Here is a 24939-nt window from a genome sequence, read left to right as displayed (position 1 = left end):
AGTTTCGTGGGAAAGGGTGTATGGTACATTTTTCATCACCAAGAACTTTATATGCTTGAGAACCTTCTTTCCCCACAACTGGAGACTGATTCCAACAACTTCATTTACCAACAGGCTGGGGCAGCGCCACACGGCATCTGGAAGGGTGGGAATTTTTAAATTAAAGGATTACTGAATGATGGATCAGATATACTGAACCAAATGCAGATGTACAGGACCAAATGATTCAGCCTTACATTACTGGCCTCCGACGTCACTGGACCTGACTGTATTTCTTGTAGGAGTTCATAAAAAAAACTCTGTTTATGTGCCTCAGTTACCAATGCCAATGAATGAACTGAGACATCACGTAACAGCAGCTGTGGAAGCTGCAACTCAAGACATGCTCACTGCAGTGTGGGAACAATCTGAATACCGCATCAATATATGCCATACATCTCAAGTGGGGCCTATTAAACACCTATGGAAAAAAAAAAAAAAAAAAAAAAAAAAAAAAAAAAAAAAAAAAATTGAGTTTCCCATTCATCAGAAAACAAAATTCATTGTATAGGTTTCCTAGTTTCAGAAATATAGAAGTGCCAAATCAGATGATTCTTTTTGATACACCCTGTATTGTGAAGAGCAGTGGCACTATCACACCTGCACTTCCAACGATGTGTGTCTCTTAAAAGTGACGAAGTTCTGTCTTCTATACTTCCTAACTCCAATTTCAAGTCAAGGACCTTCAGAGTCCAATGATTTTAGGTCTACGTTCCAAGTATGTTCTTCAGAAAATTCCTAGCTAGATTTTATTCCTGTTTTTTTTTTTTTTCTGTCTGAAGTATTATTTTTCTAACCAACTTGTTACAGGTTTACGTTCTTATCTCATTCATTGTCAGATTTCTGTTAGATGGTGTTCTCAGATTATTTAGCGTTCTGCTGTATTCATACAATTTAGGTGCACTTCATCTACATCAGGGCTTCACAACATACGTGCTCGCGGAGCAAGCTGTGAGCAGCAAGGCGCGAGCACGGAGCAGCGCAAGCACGCTACCCCCACTACCGGACCAGAGCGGAGAGTGGGGAGAGTCATGTGAGGCACACAACAGCTGCCGCCAGTCAATGTAAATCCGCGGCCACCTGCAGGGATATCACTCACGAATTATTACTGCGACAAATGAAACAAATAAAGGAGAATGTACACGTGCCAGATAATTTTATTAGCTTAGTGTATGCCTCTACATTCGTATTAATTTGTGAACTGTTACACAATAAAAGGTGTCACTGAAGTGTGGGATTCTCAGTTATCTTGTACTTTTTGCCCTTTACAATTGTATTTATGTTCGGAGTGATTGTTCTTGTGCATTGTAGGCGCAGCGTGCAATTTAAATTTCGATCAGAAAATGCGTTTCTCAGGCGCGTCTTGTTACATTTCATTGCAGGGAACAGTTGTTCACAAACATACGTGGAACCGAACATTGATATTATTGCAGCCGCCAGTTTGGGAAAAGAGGAAATCTATGCTGAGGGAAGTGTCTGTAGAATTCCAAAACGTTTTTCTTGTTCTGAAATTTGTATTCTCTGTCACACTGCAGGTCAATAATTTCTAGTTGCAGCTCAGGACGAATCTCTTCAATATTTGCTGAATATGGAGAGGAGAACAGATCAAAATCACTGTCTAGTGCTGTCAGATCTTGAAAGCATTGAGCAAATTCTTCCTTAAGGGCAACTAAACTATGTGAATGTTCACAGTTTTTGTGAACATCTTGCATGGATGGTAATTTAGGAAAATGAGCTAGATTTCCTGTTTCCAGCTGACTCACCCAAAGTGTCAATTTCATTTTAAAAGCTCGTATTCGATCTATGAAATGTGTAATTAGCAGATCTTTACCTTGTAGTGAAATGTTCAAAGCATTCAGATGGCTAGTTAAATCTGCTAAGAACGCAAGATCACATTTCCATGAAGGCTCTTTCAATTCAGGATCACACATGTTATTTATTTCTATGAACATATTTATCTTATCTAATAGGCAAAAAAATCTATTTAATAATTCGCCACGACTAAGCCAGCGGACCTCGCTGTAATAAGGCAGGCTACCATACTGGTTTTCTACATCCTCAAGAAAGCTTTTAAATTGTCTGTGTTGTAGCCCATGCCTCCTTATATAATTGGTTGTACGAACAACACTCATCACATTTTTTAGAGTGATACTCTTTGCACATAAGTTTTCCTGATGGATCACACAGTGAACGCCCCTTATTTCATTCGGCACGGCTAGTTTTTGCATTTTCTCCTTCAACACCGCAACGAAACCTGATTTTTTCCCTGTCATCGCTGGTTCACCGTCTGTAGACACTGAAACTAAAGAATTCCACGACAATCCTATATTTTCAACACTACTTAAAATATCACCTCCAGTTGCAGTGTTCTTCATGGCTACTACATCGAGGAGCTCCTCCCTCACCTGAAGATCTCTATTAACACCTCTAATAAATATGGCAAGCTGTCTGTTCCAGTGATATCAACACTTTCGTCCAGAGCTAGAGAATACGCCATAAAATCTTTACAGATATTTGCAAGCTGGCTCTGGACGTCGTCTGCCATGTCCTGTATGCGACGCATAATGGTCATGTTAGATAATGGCACAATCAGAAACTGTTCAACTTGAGATGGACACAAATGTTCCGCTGCAGTTACCAAACATTCTTTTATTAAATCGCCATCAGTGAAGGGGCGCAGGGATTTTGCTAAAAGCAAAGCAATTTTGTAACTCACTCTGAGAGCTGCCTTAGTTGATTTTTCTTCGTCGTCCAGATCTTCTTCGGATAGCTTCCTTTTAAGTTTAATAACTTCCTGTGCACGATCTGGTCCATCACATTTTCCACTTCCGTAGTCTTTCGCATGGTACGAGATATAATGTTGCTGCAAATTAAATTTCCTAAAAGAATTCAGCGTTTTGTGACATACTAAACATTTTGCAACTCCATCTTTTTCTGTAAACAGATACAATTCCTCCCAATGGGGGTTGAACTGTGAAAGCATGGTTGGGGTTACACAACGGCGACTTGACATGATTCTTAACCAGCGAAGTGACTGTTAGAGCTGATCGTAGTACTTTTAAACGTTACACAGTCGGTGCGAATTCAATAGGCATGCTGCGGCCCTATTCAAACGTGCGCGCGCATTTCCCCTCCCTCCCCTCCTTCCCTACTCCGCGACTGTGCACCAGCTCGCGAGCACATGCCTGAGCAGACACGAGTACTCGCGCTCAAAACCGGCCAGTTGTTAGGCCCTGATCTACATGCTCTGTATTTATTCTGTATGTTCCCAAGTGATGCCAAAAGTATGTAATCTTCCTACTGTTTTTTTATGACCATTCTGAATCTATGTAACAACATTATTTCATTTTTCCACATGTGGTTAGGTTTCTTTAAATCTTACTTATTTGTAATTTTACATTTTATTTTGTTCTTATCATTGTGAAACATTAATTACTATTAGAACTGTACTTAGGTAGATAGTGTGATTTGAAAATCACTTAATTGTTTAACAACAACATCCTTTGATTTTGCATGTTATTCTTCTTTAACTCTGAAGGTCCTTTACTTGTTCTGCTTTCTGCTTATACATCGCTTGCTGTCGCTGTTCCACTCAGTCCTCACGTTAATTTATGTGTAGTTACATTTGTCACAACCAATTTCTCTAATGTCTATACATCTAAATGGCAATTCATGTATTTCTCATTAAGTTTACCTCAAGACCTGTATGGCCCATGGTACATCTGTAACATTTTTCGCATGTATTTGTTGTTACTACTTTGTCTGTGGATTTCCTCTTCTATTTTCATTGCCCCATCTGATCTATTTTTGTATTTTTCATAGCTGCGATAATAATGGTTTGAAACTGAAAATGGTTGCATAGTGTTGCACATTTTTTTAAAAAATTCACATATACTGTTGATTTTTGCCAAAACAAAATGTTCTATTCGGTACGCCCCGGCTTTTGTTAATAGTCTGCAATGTGGTACAGTGTCAAAAACTCTTGGAAATCTTCGGATATGGAATCTTCCTGTTATTAGATGTGAAAAAAGTGAGTCATGTTTTGCATGAATGAGGCTTTTTAAATCCATGTTCATTTGCAGACAGAAATATTTCCCTCTCTACGAAAATTTATAGTATACGCTGCAGTATCCTCCAACACACCAACATTGAAGACACTAGTCTACCATTTTGTTCATCCATTCATTTGCCCCTCTGCTACATGGGAGTAATTTGCCTTTTTCTCCACTTTACTGATAACTGTTCATTATGTTAGAGATACATAATAAATTTAAACTAAGAAAGAGCCAATGCCACAAGGTAAATTGAAAAACTGAATTGGGTTCCAAGACCTGGCTCCTTGTTGGTTCTCAATCACCTGTTTCAATTTTCAGACATAGCTGTTGATGGCGACATTCTTGAATAAATCTTTAATGGAGGTCTGACATGTCAGACTTGTCAGTGTCCAGCTTTCGATACAGGAGATATCTCCTGACAACGATGAGTCACTGAAAACTCAAGATTAACAAATCTGGCATGGCAAGAACTCCATGAAGCATTTATTCAACTGTTTCAACTGCCTTTCAACACCAGGGATGTTTATTCCTATGTCATCCTTTGAGAGTTTGTGTGGTAAACATGATCTTCCTGTGTGATAAATGTGACATTGAAAACTTCAGCTTTCTTTTTTGCTGTCTTCTACTTTCACATCAGATGGGTTGACGAATGGCTGACTGGGAACTTTCAATGTATTTTGCTTGGGAAGTGATGTTACGAATAGTAACATAATTTTAAATATCTAGGTTCACTGGTAATAGGGTCACAGCATGAAGGGTATTACAAGGAGAACTGGCTGTTGACCTATCCTTGGCATCTCAAGTGAAGACTTTCTGTCAAGGTCACCATTTAGCATACCCTCTTCGAACAAGGAACACCACTTTTGTGTGGCTATTAAGTAAGACGTGTTCAAGGCCACTGAAGTTTGAAGAGGGAAAGTTAGCAGCACCCTATTTTGAAATATATGTGCACATTTTTCTATTTTTTATGATATCCATCTTTTTTTTTTGTTTGTTTTTTTTTTTTTTTTAGTGATTCACTATTCCACTTACAACAGTAAACATGTGCTTACTACTAACAGTATACTCAAACTAATAGTAAGTAATGTGATCAAAACTATTTAAAACCTTTAACAGACCTCACAGAAACGTTTACCACAGCCCCCATCATTTCAACCTTCTGCAGCAATATGTTTTGGAATGATCAACAATTTATATATTTGCTTTCAGTTGTAGTTGCAGCACATGCATATAAGATATTCTCTCTGTTAAACAATACTCATACAATTTCTACTTTTTTTTTTTTAAGACACTGTATCTTCAATCGCTTATTAAGTTGTAGCTGTGCGAATTTAATTTTAGTTATTCATGTTAATGCATACCTCAGTGCTGACAATATCTGCTGCTTTGAGAGAAGAACCTCAATTATTTCTTCATTGGCTGTTGAAAGACGCTTCAGCATATCCAGTGCTAGTTGATGAGCAGCTGGGTATAGGTTTTCCAGTGACAGCAAGAGGCATGCCTATAGGAAAGTGAAGTAATTATAACAAAAAAGCAAAGGACATGATAAAGTAAACAAATTTCTGGAATATGCAAAGTGAAAACACAACATGCTACATTTACAGACAAGTTATTTATTGTTATTAAGCACCCGCTTCTGGGACCCGGACGTGCGCCAGCCCTAGAGAGAATACACTCAACGGGTTAACAATGGGTGTTGGTGTGCCAGCCAGCCTGGAAGTGGTTTTTAGGCAGTTTCTCACATCCAACAAGGTAAATACTGGGTTGGTACCAAAATTCTGCATCAGGTACCCACAACAAAAAATTAAGAAAATGTTCTCACACTTGAAGAACATGAGATATACTCTAGACACACAAGTATGGGGTACATAAAATTATATCCTGAGGTAAAAGTGGCATTGTCAGGAAGGGCATCCAGCCACAACTAGAACCAACCTTGCCAAAACCAAAGTAATATGCCAACCCCATAAGCCATGGGAAAAGGCAGAAGAAGAACAAGAAGAAGAAAATTATTCATTATTATTATTCCATCATCATCATCATCATCATCATCCTTTTCACAACAGAGATTGCATGTCAGATATTTTCAAGTTTGCTGCAGGTTACGTCCAGGTTCCTCATCTGTAGGCCTGGTGACTTAAGTGATTTTATAATACATCACGGGAGGTATAGGTAGCTCCAAACTACTGTATCTCGTATTTCATCCAGAGATTCTGGGGTTGGGTGGTTGTTGGGGAGGAGACCAGACAGCGAGGTCATCGGTCTCATCGGATTAGGGAAGGACAGGGAAGGAAGTTGGCCATGCCCTTTCAAAGGAACCATCCCGGCATTTGCCTGGAGCTATTGAGGGAAATCACGGAAAACCTAAATCAGGATGGCCGGACCCGGGATTGAACCGTCGTCCTCCCGAATGCGAGTCCAGTGTGCTAACCACTAAACCACCCCGCTCGGTCAGAGATTCTGGACTGAGCACTCTGCAAGTTACGTGGTCCCACGGCACCAGCGGTAAAGGGGATGACAAGTTTTAACACTTCACATTTGACTGACCTCAATGTTCAGATAAATTTCATGCAAGTCAAATTATCATTAATATTCTTACCACACATGATTGAGATGTTAAGAGATGTAGTGTTTTATTTGGCTGACATACACACACAATGATGCCTAGATTGCTACATTAGGTCAGTATGTATTTGCTGATCATACGTGATAATGTTTCAACCAATTGTCAAGACTGTTTCAGGAGATATCTGTGGGAGATATCTGGTACTCGAGTTTCCAATAAGTATTGATATTTCTCCAAGATAGAGCAGACAGATATTACTTGGGCTGTTGTCCGGGTATGTCCTAAGTTTTTTTCATTACAACTTTTCTGCAGTTCTTCAAGCGCAAGATGTGATATTGTCCAGCAACTAATATAGCTTCTGACTCCACTCTTATTTTTGGCCTTTTAAGCCAGAGACCAGCCACAAACGCAGACTAATGCTGATCATACACATATTTCTGTGCCAAGGTTTGTTTCAGCTTATTTTTGAGTTCCCATTTTGTTGTTACTTTGCAGTATCAATATCTTCTGCATTCTGTGAGAATTTTCTTGCAACCTTCTTAGCCTAGGCATAATTCCTCTCTTTCCATTTGCTATCTCAGACTTTTATTTGATGCATAGTGGATCATTCATATGTTGGGTCACATACCTACTACATGCAAATGTCAGCTTAAATGTTTAACACCAATTTAGATTGTTATTTATTAGCTACCTTATTTATAGATGAAACAAACACACACACACACACACACACACACACACACACACATATATATATATATATAACAGAGGGAAACATTCCACGTGGAAAAAATATATCTAAAAAGAAAGAAAGTGATGAGACTTACCAAACAAAAGCGCTGGCAGGTCGATAGACACACAAACAAACACAAACATAAACACAAACATGCACACAAAATTCTAGCTTTCGCAACAAACGGTTGCTTCGTCAGGAAAGAGGGAAGGAGAGGGAAAGATGAAAGGAAGTGGGTTTTAAGGGAGAGGGTAAGGAGTCATTCCAATCCCGGGAGCGGAAAGACTTACCTTAGGGGGAAAAAAGGACGGGTATACACTCGCACACACACACATATCCATCCGCATATACACAGACACAAGCAGACATTTGTCTGTGTATATGCGGATGGATATGTGTGTGTGTGCGAGTGTATACCCGTCCTTTTTTCCCCCTAAGGTAAGTCTTTCCGCTCCCGGGATTGGAATGACTCCTTACCCTCTCCCTTAAAACCCACTTCCTTTCATCTTTCCCTCTCCTTCCCTCTTTCCTGACGAAGCAACCGTTTGTTGCGAAAGCTAGAATTTTGTGTGCATGTTTGTGTTTGTTTGTGTGTCTATCGACCTGCCAGCGCTTTTGTTTGGTAAGTCTCATCACTTTCTTTTTATATATATATATATATATATATATATATATATATATATATATATATATAACAGAGGGAAACATTCCACGTGGAAAAAATATATCTAAAAAGAAAGATGATGAGACTTACCAAACAAAAGCGCTGGCAGGTCGATAGACACACAAACAAACACAAATATACACACAAAATTCAAGCTTTCGCAACAAACTGTTGCCTCATCAGGAAAGAGGGAAGGAGAGGGAAAGACGAAAGGATGTGGGTTTAAAGGAGAGGGTAAGGAGTCTTTCCGCTCCCGGGATTGGAATGACTCCTTACCCTCTCCTTTAAACCCACATCCTTTCGTCTTTCCCTCTCCTTCCCTCTTTCCTGATGAGGCAACAGTTTGTTGCGAAAGCTTGAATTTTGTGTGTATATTTGTGTTTGTTTGTGTGTCTATCTTTTCGTTGTACCTGTCTGCAACTCAAGTGCCATCTTTACGTTGAGCAGCAATCTACCCTTTTCCTAAAGTTGTTCATTTATACATGATATTGATATAATATTGGCCCAAATAACAAGTTTTCTCCTAGTTAGCTGTATTCTCCACAAACCAACATACTATTCTGCAGGTATTCTGTAAAACTGCTCTCTGCAGTTGCCAACAGTGCAAAACTATTTTTATTGTAGTATAAGTTATCTAGCACAAACTATAGTATTGAGATATTGAGATCAACTGAATGCAGTTGTTATTACACTGACTTCATATTTGGAAGGATGGAGCTTTGTCTGTCTGATGTTGCTGGTTTAGGTTTTCTGCAGTTTTCCTTAATTATGTCAGGTGAATGCCAGGATGGTTCCTTCAGCAAGGCCACAGTCAACCACCTGTTCTATTGTCATATATTAAATGTGTCTGCATATTTGAGCTATTTACTTCCTTAGCACTATGACAAATCCTTTATCATCATCATATTATCTGTGGACAAATAAATACATAAATAAAAACAGAGTGGAGGATGAAATTTTAGATCCTGTAGGCTCTGCCAGTAGCTGGTATTACTGCAGGGGTGATGTGTACAGACTTCTGTTTCCACACAGCTTTTATGTCTGCTAGCTTTACGTATCTGACCATCTTCTCATTGCAAATTATGGGAACAGAGATGTCTATGAGGAAGAGACTTACTCTGCTTCACTGATAAGCATGAAGTCAGCTTGATTATAATGAATTGTTTTATCTGTGATTATGTTCCAGATCCAGTAAATTTTGAATTTTTCATTTTCTACAACAGTGAGAGGATCACATCTGTGGTAGGGAAGGAAGTCTTTCATTAACAGGTAATTCTGTCCCAACTTCTGGTGGATTACTTCAGTGACTTTTAGAAGTTCTTCATTACAATGACCTTACCTAGTATTGCTGCCAGAAATCCCTCAGCTTTTGCATGCAAACCTGCATGCACGAACTATTTGTTTGGTGTTTACAAAATGACATTATCATGACTGAGGTCATTCACGTGTTTCTCATGCAGTTCTTTTCTCAGCCACATGTTTCTGCTAGATTTATTTTTGTGTAATTAATGTCTGTGGATACTACTGCTTCATAGACTGACAAGCTGCTGTTGTGAAAACACTTCTTCATTGTGCTTTTTGTGCAGCTGCTCAATATCTATAAGCTCCCTGCCTTCCTTTCTCATGTAGGAAAGTCAGCCTTTTAACAGAGTGACAAATACCAAATGACATGAAATATCCTGTGTTTTCCTCTGTATTTCTTCAAGGCTGGTTTTGTCCAGTTAATGGAACTTAAAGTGTAAGTTGGCACTAGAACTGCATATTTACTAATGGTGCTGAGATGACAATATTATGAAAAGAATAAATTGATACCCAACATACAATGGAGGTGTTGAGTCGCAGACAGATGAAACAAAAAGACTGCTAAACAAGGAAGCTTTCAGCCAAAATGTCTTCTTCTGAATTAGACAACAACTTACACAAACACATTCATGCAAACACAACTAACATCTAACATGCCCATGACCACTGCATCTGGCTGCCCTGGCCAGTCAGAGAGAGAGAGAGAGAGAGAGAGAGAGAGAGAGAGAGAGAGAGAGGAGAGGAGAGGGGGTCTAATTCAGAAGAAGGCCTTTTGGCCAAAAGCTCACTTGTTTAACCGTCTTTTTGTTGTGTCTGTCTGTGAATCAACATTTTTCACTATTTAGTGAGTAGCAATCTGTAGCAGTCTATCATTTTCATAATACTGTCATTATTCCACCCTGGATTTTCCAGAGGCACTGAGTCTCGATTCCAAAACTGAGGAAACTCTGCTAATGTATGTACTGATGATGGTTTGCTTTACAGTTTTATGCAACACTTGTCTTCTCTGAAGGAGAACTAAACACTTACAGATGTTATGTTCATTCATAGTTTCATTATCTCAGACCCCATAGCTTGGTGACTTTAATCTGTCCAGTATTAATTGGCAAAACTATGCATACATTATCACCTGGCAGGATAAACATTTTTAAAGTAATACTGAAAATTTTGTCTAACAACTGCCTCAAACAAGTCTGAAAACCCCACATGCAGAAGAAATATTCAAGATTTCCTACTTACAAACAGGCCTGATATTTTCAACAGGGTCACTAATGAGAAAGGATTAGTAACCATGTTGCTATTACAGGAACAATGGTTATCATATGCAAAAAGATCATCAAGAAGTCCAGTACAATATGAGTGTTTGGTCAAACTGGTCAAGAGTCATTATCAACCTACGAGGTCTGTTTAAAAAATTCTGGAACGCTGTCCACAAAATTTTTCTATGCTTACCTTTTACTTACTGTGCATGTTCTCCTTTGAAATACTCTCCTCCACAATTGATATACCGCTTCCAATGCCGTGTCCACTTCCAGAAGCAGCCTCTTCCTGGATCGCGCAAAGTGCCGTCTGCAAATTTTCTTTTATCCCATCTATCATTACAAATCTTTGCCCTTTCAACAGGGTTTGGAAATAGAAAAAGTCTGCAGGGGGCCTGTCTGGAGAGTATGGAGGATGAGGCAGAACAGTGATTTCATTTTTTGTGCAATAGTCATGCACCGACAGTGATGAATGTGCAGGTGCATTATTGTGATGCAAGAGCCATCAGTTGTCTCACCACATTTCAGACCATTTCCTTCTTACATTTTCTTGCAGATGTCGCAACACACGCTGATAGTACTATCGAGTAACAGTTTGTCCTAGTGGCATGAATTCTTGATGAACTAATCCTTGAAAGTCAAAGAAAGCTACCAGCATGCCTTTGACATTTGACTTGACCTGATGAGCTTGTTTTGGTCTTTGAGAACCTTTCCTGACCCACTGTGAAGATTGAACCTTGGTCTCGACATCATAACCACAGACCCACATCTCATCACCAGTTACGATCCTCTTAAGGAACACTTCGTTCTCATTTGCATAATCCAAAAGCTCTTCACAGAATGCAAGGCAGAGGTCCTTCTGGTCTTGACTCACGAGTCATGGGACGAACTTGGCAGCAACACACTGCATTCCAAGATGCTGTGTCAGGATTTCATGACATGATCCAACTGAAATGCTGCATTCTCCTGCAATCTCTCAGTCAGTCAGTCTTCGATTGGCACAAACAATTTCATTGATGTTTCTGACATGAGCATCATTGGTAGATGTCCAAGGGTATCCCAAAACCGGGTCATCTTTAACTTCCATCTGGCCTTTTTTAAACCATGTGAACAATTCATAACACCGAGTACGGCTCAAGCACTCGTCACAGTAGGCTTCCTGCATCATTTGGTGTCTCTCTGTAAGAGTTCCACACAAAATTTAATGCAGGCACATTGCTCCTCTAACTCTGCATCTCAAAATTCACAAACATATGACAAAATATTCTACTTTATACAACACTGAAGTATAACTAACACACATAAAACAGTGAAACTTCCAGTAATTACACATTAAACACAGGCATATGCAGGGACGCCAACCACATTTCTCTCAAATGTACAACTGGCACAAAACTATGAGTGTTCTGGAATTTTTTGAACAGGCCTCATATGTAAAAGATGAACTGTTAACATTTAGTTCATATCTGCCAAATACAGAAAAACTGTGATTCAATTTGAGAGATGTTATAAACCATGGTATGAATAAGTATGATCCAAGCTAAGTAATAAAAGATAAAGAAAGATCCACCCTGATTTAACGTTATAATTCACAGAATGTTGTGAAAACAGCATCTAGTGCACTCTGTCTACAAGAGAAACTGAAGGGACATTGACAAAGAAAGGTTAATAGCAACTTCTGCATCTGTAAAAGGAGCCGTACGTGAAGCTCACAATAATTTTTACAGTCAGATCGTGGAAAAAGCTTTGTCAGAAAGTCCTAGAAAATTTTGGTCATATGTAAAGTCAATGAATTGGTCCAAACCTTCCATTAAATCTCTCATGGATTCATCTGGTTTCGAAACTGGAGACAGCAGGAAGAAAGCAGAAATTTTAAATTTTGCATTTTGAAATGTATTCATGCAAGAGACTACTGTTGTACCTATGTCTGGCCACCATACACACACATAAATGAATTCTAACAATATGAAAAAAATGAAAACTACTCAAAGCAAACAACACACCAGTCACTGACAGAATTCCAATTAGGTTTTACTTTGCAGATACCACAGAATTAGCCCGTTTCATAGTTCCTATTTATTACTGAGAATCACTTATATGCAGTGAGTAGTCCTGTGTCACTGGAAAAGCGCACACTTCACTCCTGTTTACAGAAAACGTAATAGACTGGATGCACAGGTTTATAAGTCAATATCACTATGTCCCTCTGTCCTAATATCCCAGAGCATATTGTAAGCTCTCACATGACATTCTTGGAGGAAAATGAGATTCACTCAAAGAATCAGCATTGATTCAGAAAACAACACTTATGTGAAACACAGCTTGCTTTCTTCACTCTGGCATCCTGTAAATAACATATGCAGGTGAAGAGATAGATTGTGTCAACACTGTACCACATCATCAACTACATGTAACATTGTGTGTGCCCCAAAGAAGTGCAATAGGATCTCTAATGTTTTCAACACATACAAATGATTTATCAAATAGGTTCAGCAGCACTATAAGATTGACTGCTGATGATGCAGTTATGTACAGGAAAGTATTGTTGTTCGGTGATCACAAGGGATTGCAGAAAGACTTGGACAAAATTTATAATTTGTTTACTGAATGGCAGCTCCAATTATCTGTGGATAAAAGTAAAATAGTACCTATCATAAAGAGAAACAGTATCTAATTACACACACAACAGTATCTGATTACAAGATTAGTGAACACCTGTAGCATAATATATCATATAAGAATTTGTGGGTAATAACAAAATGGGTAGATCACATAACTAATGAGGAAGTATTGAATAGGGTTTAGGAGAAGAGAAGTTTGTGGCACAACTTGACTAGAAGAAGGGATCGGTTGGTAGGACATGTTCTGAGGCATCAAGGGATCATCAATTTAGTATTGGAGGGCAGCGTGGAAGGTAAAAATCGTAGAGGGAGACCAAGAGATGAATACACTAAGCAGATTCAGAAGGATGTAGGTTGTGGTAGGTACTGGGAGATGAAGCTTGCACAGGATAGAGTAGCATGGAGAGCTGCATCAAATCAGTCTCAGGACTGAAGACCACAACAACAACAACAACAACAACAACAACAACGAACGATATGAAATGGGATGATCACATAGAATTAGTATTAAGGGTGACAAATGGAGTACTTAGATTTCTTAGTTCGGTTATGGGACAGTGCAGTGCAGCTGTAAAGGAAATCACATACAAGAGACTAGTGCAACCAATCCTAGAATGTTGTTCCAGTGTTTTCAGACCTTATCAAACAGGTATGAGAACAGACTTCAAATCAATACAGACAAATGCTGCTAAGATCATTAAAGGTCATTACAGCCCATATAGAAATATAACAGAGACGCTCAAGCAACTTATGTGGGACTCTGTGTAAGAAAGGAAACATATTTCTCATGATTTAGAGAACCTCTATTTGAAGAGGATTATGCAATCATTATGCTGATGCCAACATATGTATTGCATCTGGATCATGAGAGGCATTTAGATAGATATTTTTCCCCTCTCTCGACATGCGAATGGAATACGAGAAAATCCATAACATTGGTATGATGTATCCTCACAATGGACAGTACAGTAGCTTGCAGAATATTCATTCATATGTAGACGAGGATTGAGGGCCAAACAGAACCATAAGAGTCTGAAGCTGTCCCCATAAAATATTTAATTTGTTGCTGTTATAATTTTGTTGTTGCCTTTCAGATGTAAATGTGTCTTCCAATGCTTCATCATCATGAATGAAACAGTACTGATGACTCAACCATTTTTCTCATAAATCAACAGAACTGAAATAATCCAGGTATGTGGAATGGAATCAAAGGCTTTTTTGTAATCAATGTGGGTGATTATGGTTTTAATCTGCTTCCTCCTCTAGTATGGCAGACTATAATAAGCAGTTCTTTGCAACCTAAAGATTTCTTCATACAATTTTTCTGCTCTTTTGGCAGTACTTTGTGTCTATATGGCATTTTCTTTACATTTGATGATGATGATGATTATTATTATTATTAGTGTTTTAGGGCACACAACAGCGAGGTTATCAGCGCCCGTTCCCAAAAGTTCATGTCAGAGCCGAATTCTTTACATTTGATGTGATTAGATTAGATTAGATTAGATTAGATTAGATTAGATTAGATTAATACTAGTTCCATGGATCATGAATACGATATTTCGTAATGATGTGGAACGAGTCGAATTTTCCAATACATTACATAATTAGGTTAATTTAACAACATACTTAAGTTAATATAACAACTTTATTTTATTGTGTTTTTTTGTTTTTCTTTATTTTTTATTTTTATTTTTTTAATTTTTTTTAATATTTTTTTTTCTTAATTTATATCCAAAAATTCCTCTATGGAGTAGAAGGAGTTGTCATTCAGAAATTCTTTTAATTTCTTCTTAAATACTTGTTGGTTATCTGTCAGACTTTTGATACTATTTGGTAAGTGACCAAAGACTTTAGTGCCAGTATAATTCACCCCTTTCTGTGCCAAAGTTAGATTTAATCTTGAATAGTGAAGGTCATCCTTTCTCCTAGTATTGTAGTTATGCACACTGCTATTACTTTTGAACTGGGTTTGGTTGTTAATAACAAATTTCATAAGAGAGTATATATACTGAGAAGCTACTGTGAATATCCCTAGATCCTTAAATAAATGTCTGCAGGATGATCTTGTGTGGACTCCAGCTATTATTCTGATTACACGCTTTTGTGCAATAAATACTTTATTCCTCAGTGATGAATTACCCCAAAATATGATGCCATATGAAAGCAATGAGTGAAAATAGGCGTAGTAAGCTAATTTACTAAGATGTTTATCACCAAAATTTGCAATGACCCTTATTGCATAAGTAGCTGAACTCAAACGTTTCAGCAGATCATCAATGTGTTTCTTCCAATTTAATCTCTCATCAATGGACACACCTAAAAATTTGCAATATTCTACCTTAGCCATATGCTTCTGATTAAGGTCTATATTTATTAATGGCATCATACCATTCACTGTACGGAACTGTATGTACTGTGTCTTATCAAAATTCAGTGAGAGTCCGTTTACAAGGAACCACTTAGTAATTTTCTGAAAGACATTATTGACAATTTCATCAGTTAATTCTTGTTTGTCAGGTGTGATTACTATACTTGTATCATCAGCAAAGAGAACTAACTTTGCCTCTTCATGAATATAGAATGGCAAGTCATTAATATATAATAAGAACAACAAAGGACCCAAGACTGACCCTTGTGGAACCCCATTCTTGATAGTTCCCCAGTTTGAGGAATGTGCTGATCTTTGCATGTTACGAGAACTACTTATTTCTACTTTCTGCACTCTTCCAGTTAGGTACGAATTAAACCATTTGTGCACTGTCCCACTCATGCCACAATACTTGAGCTTGTCTAGCAGAATTTCATGATTTACACAATCAAAAGCCTTTGAGAGATCACAAAAAATCCCAATGGGTGGTGTTCGGTTATTCAGATCATTCAAAATTTGACTGGTGAAAGCATATATGGCATTTTCTGTTGAAAATCTTTCTGGAAACCAAACTGACATTTTGTTAGTACTTCATTTTTACAGATATGTGAAGCTACTTTCTCAAAAATTTTGGATAAAGCTGTTAGAAGGGAGATTGGACGGTAATTGTTGACATCAGATCTATCCCCCTTTTTATGCAAAGGTATAACAATAGCATATTTCAGTCTATCAGGGAAAATGCCCTGTTCCAGAGAGCTATTACACAGGTGGCTGAGAATCTTACTTATCTGTTGAGAACAAACTTTTAGTATTTTGCTGGAAATGCCATCAATTCCATGTGAGTTTTTGCTTTTAAGCAAGTTTATTATTTTTCTAATTTCAGAGGGAGAAGTGGGTGAGATTTCAATTGTATCAAATTGCATAGGTATGGCCTCTTCCATTAACAGCCTAGCATCTTCTAATGAACACCTGGATCCTACTATATCCACAACATTTAGAAAATGATTATTAAAAATATTTTCAACTTCTGACTTTTTGTTCGTAAAGTTTTCATTCAATTTGATGGTAATACTGTCTTCCTGTGCTCTTGGTTGACCTGTTTCTCTTTTAATAATATTCCAAATTGTTTTAATTTTATTATCAGAGTTGCTGATTTCAGACATGATACACATACTCCTGGATTTTTTAATAACTTTTCTTAATATAACACAGTAGTTTTTATAATTTTTGATAGTTTCTGGGTCACTACTCTTTCTTGCTGTCAGATACATTTCCCTTTTCCGGTTACAAGATATTTTTATACCCTTAGTAAGCCATGGTTTGTTACAAGGTTTCTTACGAGTATATTTAACTATTTTCTTGGGGAAGCAGTTTTCAAATGCATTTACAAAAATGCATTTACACTTCACACATTGTGTGTAAGCATGTTGGTCCAGTGTTTTGCATATTTGGAGGAGTCTGTTGTATTATTTTGGTATAATAGTGGGTTGTTCAATAATACTGAAATGCTTAGTGAAGTAGGTGCAAGTTGAATTTAAGCTACAAATTTGGTATGTTATCTGGGCTTGTTGCTTTCCAGTTTAATGTTGATGTTATTGCCACAGTGACATCTTTACTACTGACGGTGTGGCTTTCAATTTCTTGCAGATGTTTTATTCTTTCTTTCTCATTTTTAATTCAGGTTTTATTTGGCTCATAGTTCACTTCTTGTGTCCATTTGGAAGACCAGGTATGTACCATTTCTTGTTGATCAGGAAGCTCATATTGCTGGTTGATTTCCTTAGATGTCAGTAAAATTCTTTATATCACTTTAGCCTTTTGCTCGTAGCACTAAGTTTCTGTTCCAGTGATTTTAACATATCATATGCGTTCATTGTCTGAGTAGTTATAATAATAATAACAATAATAATAATTATTATTATCACTTTTCAGTGTATTTAGTTATTATTCCACATTTGTGTGACAAAGTTAAGAGGTCATTTGAAACAAAACAAAAAAATCCACATTAAGACGATCTTATGAGAGATGTTCAGAAAATGTAGACAGTGTGGTGCTGTCACAGGAAAACCTTTAAATGTCTAAACTATGTTACAGAACAAAAATAAATGTTCACATCACTGCTGCTTGCTTATTTTCACTTTACTGCATTGACAGATAGAGAGTCTTCTTGTTTCCAGTGACTTGTTTGACAATCCCCATTTTTTCACTGTACAGTCTACCATAGGCCTGCACTAGGCTGGCAGGTCCTGCATCTAATCAAATTGAATCCTGTGGTTTTTTGACTGCAAAGCATGTTGTGCTACAGCTTTCAATTTGAAAGATGAAATGTGTGATTTCTTGACCTTCTGTGGATGTATCTTTCTATGAAATTTCCACTTCAGTGAAGAGTGAGCCACTAATGTACTGAACCTCCTTGAAAATATCCTCCACAGAAGGAAACAAAATGCAGAAAGCATCAAGAAATGCCATTCAACCATGGCAGAATAGCCTGGATATTTTTAATAATTATAACATGACATTTATGGGTACAGAAGCTTACATTTTATGGGTCTTGGGGAGACTACCCATTATGCCCTAGATTTAATTAAATTAATTAATTAATTTTAATAAATGTAAATAAAATACGTGGGTGTCTGATTTATGTTAAAGTCAACAAACAATAGAATGAAATTTAAATAATCTCAGATTTATTTTTCTAGTGGAGTACCCAACTTCATTTGTGGTGGGCCAGCTAACATGGAGGAATGTTGTTGTTGTGGTCTTCAGTCCTGAGACTGGTTTGATGCAGCTCTCCATGCTACTCTATCCTGTACAAGCTTCTTCATCTCCCAGTACCTACTGCAACCTACATCCTTCTGAATCTGCTTAGTGTATGCATCTCTTGGTCTCCCCCTACGATTTTTACCCTCCACGCTGCCCTCCAATACTAAATTGGTGATCCCTTGATGCCTCAGAACATGTCCTACCAACCGATCCCTTCTTCTGGTCAAGTTGTGCCACAAACTCCTCTTCTCCCCAATCCTATTCAGTACCTCCTCATTAGTTATGTGATCTACCCATCTAATCTTCAGCATTCTTCTGTAGCACCACATTTCGAAAGCTTCTATTCTCTTCTTGTCCAAACTATTTATCGTCCATGTTTCACTTCCATACATGGCTACACTCCATACAAATACTTTCAGAAAAGACTTCCTGACACTTAAATCTATACTCGATGTTAACAAATTTCTCTTCTTCAGAAACGCTTTCCTTGCCATTGCCAGTCTACATTTTATATCCTCTCTACTTCGTCCATCATCAGTTATTTTGCTCCCCAAATAGCAAAACTCCTTTACTACTTTAAGTGTCTCATTTCCTAATCTAATACCTTCAACATCACCCGACTTAATTCGACTACATTCCATTATCCTCGTTTTGCTTTTGTTGATGTTCATCTTATACCCTCCTTTCAAGACACTGTCCATTCCGTTCAACTGCTCTTCCAAGTCCTTTGCTGTCTCTGACAGAATTACAATGTCATCGGCGAACCTCAAAGTTTTTATTTCTTCTCCATGGATTTTAATACCTACTCCGAATTTTTCTTTTGTTTCCTTTACTGCTTGCTCAATATACAGATTGAATAACATCGGGGAGAGGCTACAACCTTGTCTTACTCCCTTCCCAACCACTGCTTCCCTTTCATGCCCCTCGACTCTTATAACCGCCATCTGGTTTCTGTACAAATTGTAAATAGCCTTTCGCTCCCTGTATTTTACCCCTGCCACCTTTAGAATTTGAAAGAGAGTATTCCAGTCAACATTGTCAAAAGCTTTCTCTAAGTCTACAAATGCTAGAAACGTAGGTTTGCCTTTCCTTAATCTTTCTTCTAAGATAAGTCGTAAGGTCAGTATTGCCTCACGTGTTCCAGTATTTCTACGGAATCCAAACTGATCTTCCCCGAGGTCGGCTTCTACTAGTTTTTCCATTCGTCTGTAAAGAATTCGTGTTAGTATTTTGCAGCTGTGGCTTATTAAACTGATTGTCCGGTAATTCTCACATCTGTCAACACCTGCTTTCTTTGGAATTGGAATTATTATATTCTTCTTGAAGTCTGAGGGTATTTCGCCTGTTTCATACATCTTGCTTACCAGATGGTACAGTTTCGTCAGGGCTGGCTCTCCCAAAGCCGTCAGTAGTTCCAATGGAATGTTGTCTACTCCGGGGGCCTTGTTTCGACTCAGGTCTTTCAGTGCTCTGTCAAATTCTTCACGCAGTATCGTATCTCCCATTTCGTCTTCATCTACATCCTCTTCCATTTCCATAATATTGTCCTCAAGTACATCGCCCTTGTATAGACCCTCTATATACTCCTTCCACCTTTCTGCTTTCCCTTCTTTGCTTAGAACTGGGTTTCCATCTGAGCTCTTGATGTTCATACAAGTGGTTCTCTTATCTCCAAAGGTCTCTTTAATTTTCCTGTAGGCAGTATCTATCTTACCCCTAGTGAGATAAGCCTCTACATCCTTACATTTGTCCTCTAGCCATCCCTGCTTAGCCATTTTGCACTTCCTGTCGATCTCATTTTTGAGACGTTTGTATTCCTTTTTGCCTGCTTCATTTACTGCATTTTTATATTTTCTCCTTTCATCAATTAAATTCAATATTTCTTCTGTTACCCAAGGATTTCTACTAGCCCTCGTCTTTTTACCTACTTGATCCTCTGCTGCCTTCACTACTTCATCCCTCAAAGCTACCCATTCTTCTTCTACTGTATTTCTTTCCCCCATTCCCGTCAATTGTTCCCTTATGCTCTCCCTGAAACTCTGTACAACCTCTGGTTCTTTCAGTTTATCCAGGTCCCATCTCCTTAAATTCCCACCGTTTTGCACTTTCTTCAGTTTTAATCTACAGGTCATAACCAATAGATTGTGGTCAGAGTCCACATCTGCCCCTGGAAATGTCTTACAATTTAAAACCTGGTTCCTAAATCTCTGTCTTACCATTATATAATCTATCTGATACCTTTTAGTATCCCCAGGGTTCTTCCATGTATACAACCTTCTATCATGATTCTTAAACCAAGTATTAGCTATGATTAAGTTGTGCTCTGTGCAAAATTCTACCAGGCGGCTTCCTCTTTCATTTCTTAGCCCCAATCCATATTCACCTACTACGTTTCCTTCTCTCCCTTTCCCTACACTCGAATTCCAGTCACCCATGACTATTAAATTTTCGTCTCCCTTCACTATCTGAATAATTTCTTTTATTTCATCATACATTTCTTCAATTTCTTCGTCATCTGCAGAGCTAGTTGGCATATAAACTTGTACTACTGTAGTAGGTGTGGGCTTCGTATCTATCTTGGCCACAATAATGCGTTCACTAAGCTGTTTGTAGTAGCTTACCCGCGTTCCTATTTTCCTATTCATTATTAAACCTACTCCTGCATTACCCCTATTTGACTTTGTGTTTATAACCCTGTAATCACCTGACCAGAAGTCTTGTTCCTCCTGCCACCGAACTTCACTAATTCCCACTATATCTAACTTTAACCTATCCATTTCCGTTTTCAAATTTTCTAACCTACCTGCCCGATTAAGGGACCTGACATTCCACGCTCCGATCCGTAGAACGCCAGTTTTCTTTCTCCTGATAACGACATCCTCTTGAGTAGTCCCCGCCCGGAGATCCGAATGGGGGACTATTTTACCTCCGGAATATTTTACCCAAGAGGATGCCATCATCATTTAATCATACAGTAAAGCTGCATGCCCTCGGGAAAAATTACGGCCGTAGTTTCCCCTTGCTTTCAGCCGTTCGCAGTACCAGCACAGCAAGGCCGTTTTGGTTATTGTTACAAGGCCAGATCAGTCAATCATCCAGACTGTTGCCCTTGCAACTACTGAAAAGGCTGCTGCCCCTCTTCACGAACCACACGTTTGTCTGGCCTCTCAACAGATACCCCTCCGTTGTGGTTGTACCTACGGTACGGCTATCTGTATCGCTGAGGCACGCAAGCCTCCCCACCAACGGCAAGGTCCATGGTTCATGGGGGGGGACAAGTTAAAATCCCACTACAATTTCCTCAGCCAGAGACTGGCATGGCTCATACAATAGCCAAAGTCCCACAATAGAACCCAGTAGTTTTCAAGCAGGACAATTCTATAATTTAATGATACATGCACAGTAAAAATTGATACTAAGTGTTGCATATCATTTTAAACTATATTTTCATTCCAGACAGAATCTTTCACTGTCCAGTAGAGTGTGCACTGTTTTGTGAAAGGCAAGGTTTGGGTTTGAGTCCCAGTCTGGCACACAGTTTTAATTTTTTTTTAATTAAATAATTATGTAACCAAGGAAGGAGTATTTTTGAGGAGTCACAGTGAAATAACTTACCAGTGGTTTGGAATCTGATACCACATGGTACTGCAGCAACTGATGCAACTGGTAATATGCCTTATAGTGAACTAATGAATTAATCACTAGTTCATGAAGATAGTGTTGCACTGGTATGTGATAATCTGTCAGAGAACGGATGTACTCCAACAACACCCACACCACAAATTTGCCACCTCCTGTAACAGGATGCATAAACTGAATCACTTAACCCTACAATATATGCCATCTTAAAACTCATATTCATGAAAGACAAGCCTCAGAATGTAATAAAAAAACTGGAAACACTCTCCAGGTAAACACAAACAAAAAGTATTTAAAAACATCAATGAAGTTTAAATGCGAACATTTTTAAGTTAGGCTTTACCGTGACTGTTACTGACATTAAATGCAATAACAATTTCACTGTTATCAGTCACCGTTTTATTTATTTCCACGACACGTTTCGAAGGTTTAAACCTCCATCATCGGGTGGATTTACATTAGTTAGTATTACATTTGTATGTGTGTTGCGTTACGATTTTTGGAGGAACTTGTGGCACTGCCTCCAGTGGTCACAGGTTCCTTTTGCTGTCGTAACATATCCCATGTATACTGCCACATTTGTAAACGCCACGTTTGTTTACAAATTTGGCAGTATACATGGGATGTGTTATGACAGCAAAAGGAACCTGCGACCACTGGAGGCAGTGCCACAAGTTCCTCCAAAAATCATTACACAACACACACACAAATGTAATACTAACTAATGTAAATCCACCCGATGATGGAGGTTTAAACCTTCGAAACGCATCGTGGAAATAAATAAAACGGTGTCTGGTAACAGTGAAATTGTTGTTTCATTTAATTAACATCAATGAAGACTAAATTTTCAATCGAAATCAGCAGGTATTGCGACAGAAGTGCATTTCTATGTTCTTTACTTTTTTTGTATCGAAAAATATGACATTTATTTCTGTAGCACTGATGTCACAAAATTATTAGAATTTACAAAACTACAACTGGAATACAAGAAAACTCACTTTGAAGATAAAAAACAGTACTGAAACATGTTTGGGTATAAAAAGTACCTAACCAGAAAGCAGTGATCTACTTACTTCTCACTGATACATATAATATGCATTTGCCACACCACTTCTACATGAATTTAGTCATCTTTGTGGAGCTGTATTCAGTAATGTGAGGGGTATCCAATAAGTAATGCAAGAATGTTTTTTTCTCTGCCAATGTTAGCTGATAAAATGTGGAATTTGTTTGGGACATTGTGGAATTATTCCCACTTGAGACCCTGTGTTTTGTGAAGTTCTCACAAGTGGTGTTGCTATAAGTAGCTTTCAAAATGGCAGCTGTAATGGAGATGCATTCCAAGCACACAGCTGGCAATGAATTTCTTTTGGTAGGGAAACCAGGGCATCATAAGTATTCCTATGTCCTTGCGGAATGTCTATGGAGACCTGGCAGTGAAAAAAAGTAGCATGAGTCACCATCACAACAAGGTCATGAAAACCTGTCCAATATTCTGCATGCCAGCTGGCCACACAGCTGTAATTCCTGCAATGTTGGAAATGACTTCATCATGTTCGTCACCACAAAAATGCCAACAAACTTCTCCTTCTCCATGACAATGCAGAGCCTTATGCAAGTCTGCACATCTGGGAGGAGCTAACAAATTTCAGTGAACACTTCTTAAAAGGTTCAATTGGCTCTGAGCACTATGGGACTCAACATCTGAGGTCATCAGCCCCTAGAACTACTTAAACCTAACTAACCTAAGGGACATCACACACATCCATGCCTGAGGCAGGATTCAAACCTGCGACCGTAGCAGTTGCGCAGTTCCGGACTGAAGCACCTAGAACCGCTCGGCTACCGTGGCCGGCAACAGTTCTTACCCATGCGCCCTACAGCCTGGACCTCGCATCTTCTGACTTTCATCTGTTTGGTCCAATGAAAGATGGGCTCTGTAGAAAGCAGTATATGGATGACAGGGAGGTTAATGATGCAGCAAGACATTGGTTCAGATGTCAACTAGTGGAATGATACCATATGGGCACACAGGCCTTCCCAGTAAAGTGGCATATGGCCATCCCCCTGAACAGAGATCATATTGAAAAATAGGAATTTGTAGCCAAATGAGTGGGGAATAATATGGTGCACTGGAATACTGAATGAAAGTAACCTGCTTTCAGAAAAAAAAAATGTTTCATTGCTTACTGAACACCCCTCATACATTTATGTAGAATGGAAACAGTCCTCCCATCAAGTAACTTTTTCTTTTGCATTTTGACTGAGTGATGTGACATAAATCAGTGAAAGACAAAAAAATAACTGCCACCTAAAAAACATCAGACATCAGACTGCAAACCCAAAGACTTGAGATTCACTCCTCTGCAGGCATAGAAATTTTCCTGTCACTTATCGTTTCTTTCTCATTTGGAAATGAACAGTATACGTGAAAAATTTTAAGATGCACCATAGTTTTGAGTCTGTGTCAAACTGTAAGTGCCCCCCACCCCATATCTGATGAGGTTGGTCAGTTAAGATATGGTTGTATCACCTCCAACAGGAACATTCCTGTACAGCACAGGGATATTCAAACCCATCTTCAGGTTGAGGATAGCTTTAGTTTCAGCTAGCCATAAACATGAGTTGAAAACATTATTGCCAAAGAGCTACCCAAAAGTACATCATGCACACAAGAACCACTGGACTTCACTGGTGTCCTAAACGCACAGCAGACAGTTGCTCGTTTGAGAGTACAAGGAAAGTTGTTGCTGTGGCAGTGATATCAGACAGCTGGGACACACAACTTGACTGAACAGCACTGAGGTGTATTTACGAGGCAATCCATCCTTCTATTACTCATAGATTCTGCTAATAGTTTCTAACCACAGTATACACCTCTGAAAGGTTCAGTCAAGGGTAGACAAGGGCCACATACAATGCCATGA

The 24939-nt window shown here is 38.5% G+C and overlaps 1 protein-coding gene across 1 annotated transcript in view; it reads right to left on the bottom strand.

Annotated features, from left to right (window-relative positions):
• LOC126253433 (regulator of MON1-CCZ1 complex-like) overlaps positions 1-24939 on the bottom strand; it is a 107682-nt gene that overhangs the window by 14975 nt on the left and 67768 nt on the right. The window contains exons 12-13 of the mRNA XM_049954774.1: positions 21989-22167; positions 5456-5595 (exon numbers count right to left, since the gene is read on the bottom strand). Of these exons, the coding sequence (XP_049810731.1) occupies positions 5456-5595; positions 21989-22167 (319 nt within the window). The remainder of the gene's footprint in view (positions 1-5455; positions 5596-21988; positions 22168-24939) is intronic.

The sequence above is a fragment of the Schistocerca nitens genome, chromosome 4, assembly GCF_023898315.1.
Source record: "Schistocerca nitens isolate TAMUIC-IGC-003100 chromosome 4, iqSchNite1.1, whole genome shotgun sequence".
Taxonomy (NCBI): Eukaryota; Metazoa; Arthropoda; class Insecta; order Orthoptera; family Acrididae; genus Schistocerca; species Schistocerca nitens.
The sequence above is the reverse complement of the archived record's forward strand: the minus strand, read 5'-3'. Positions and strand labels throughout refer to the sequence as shown.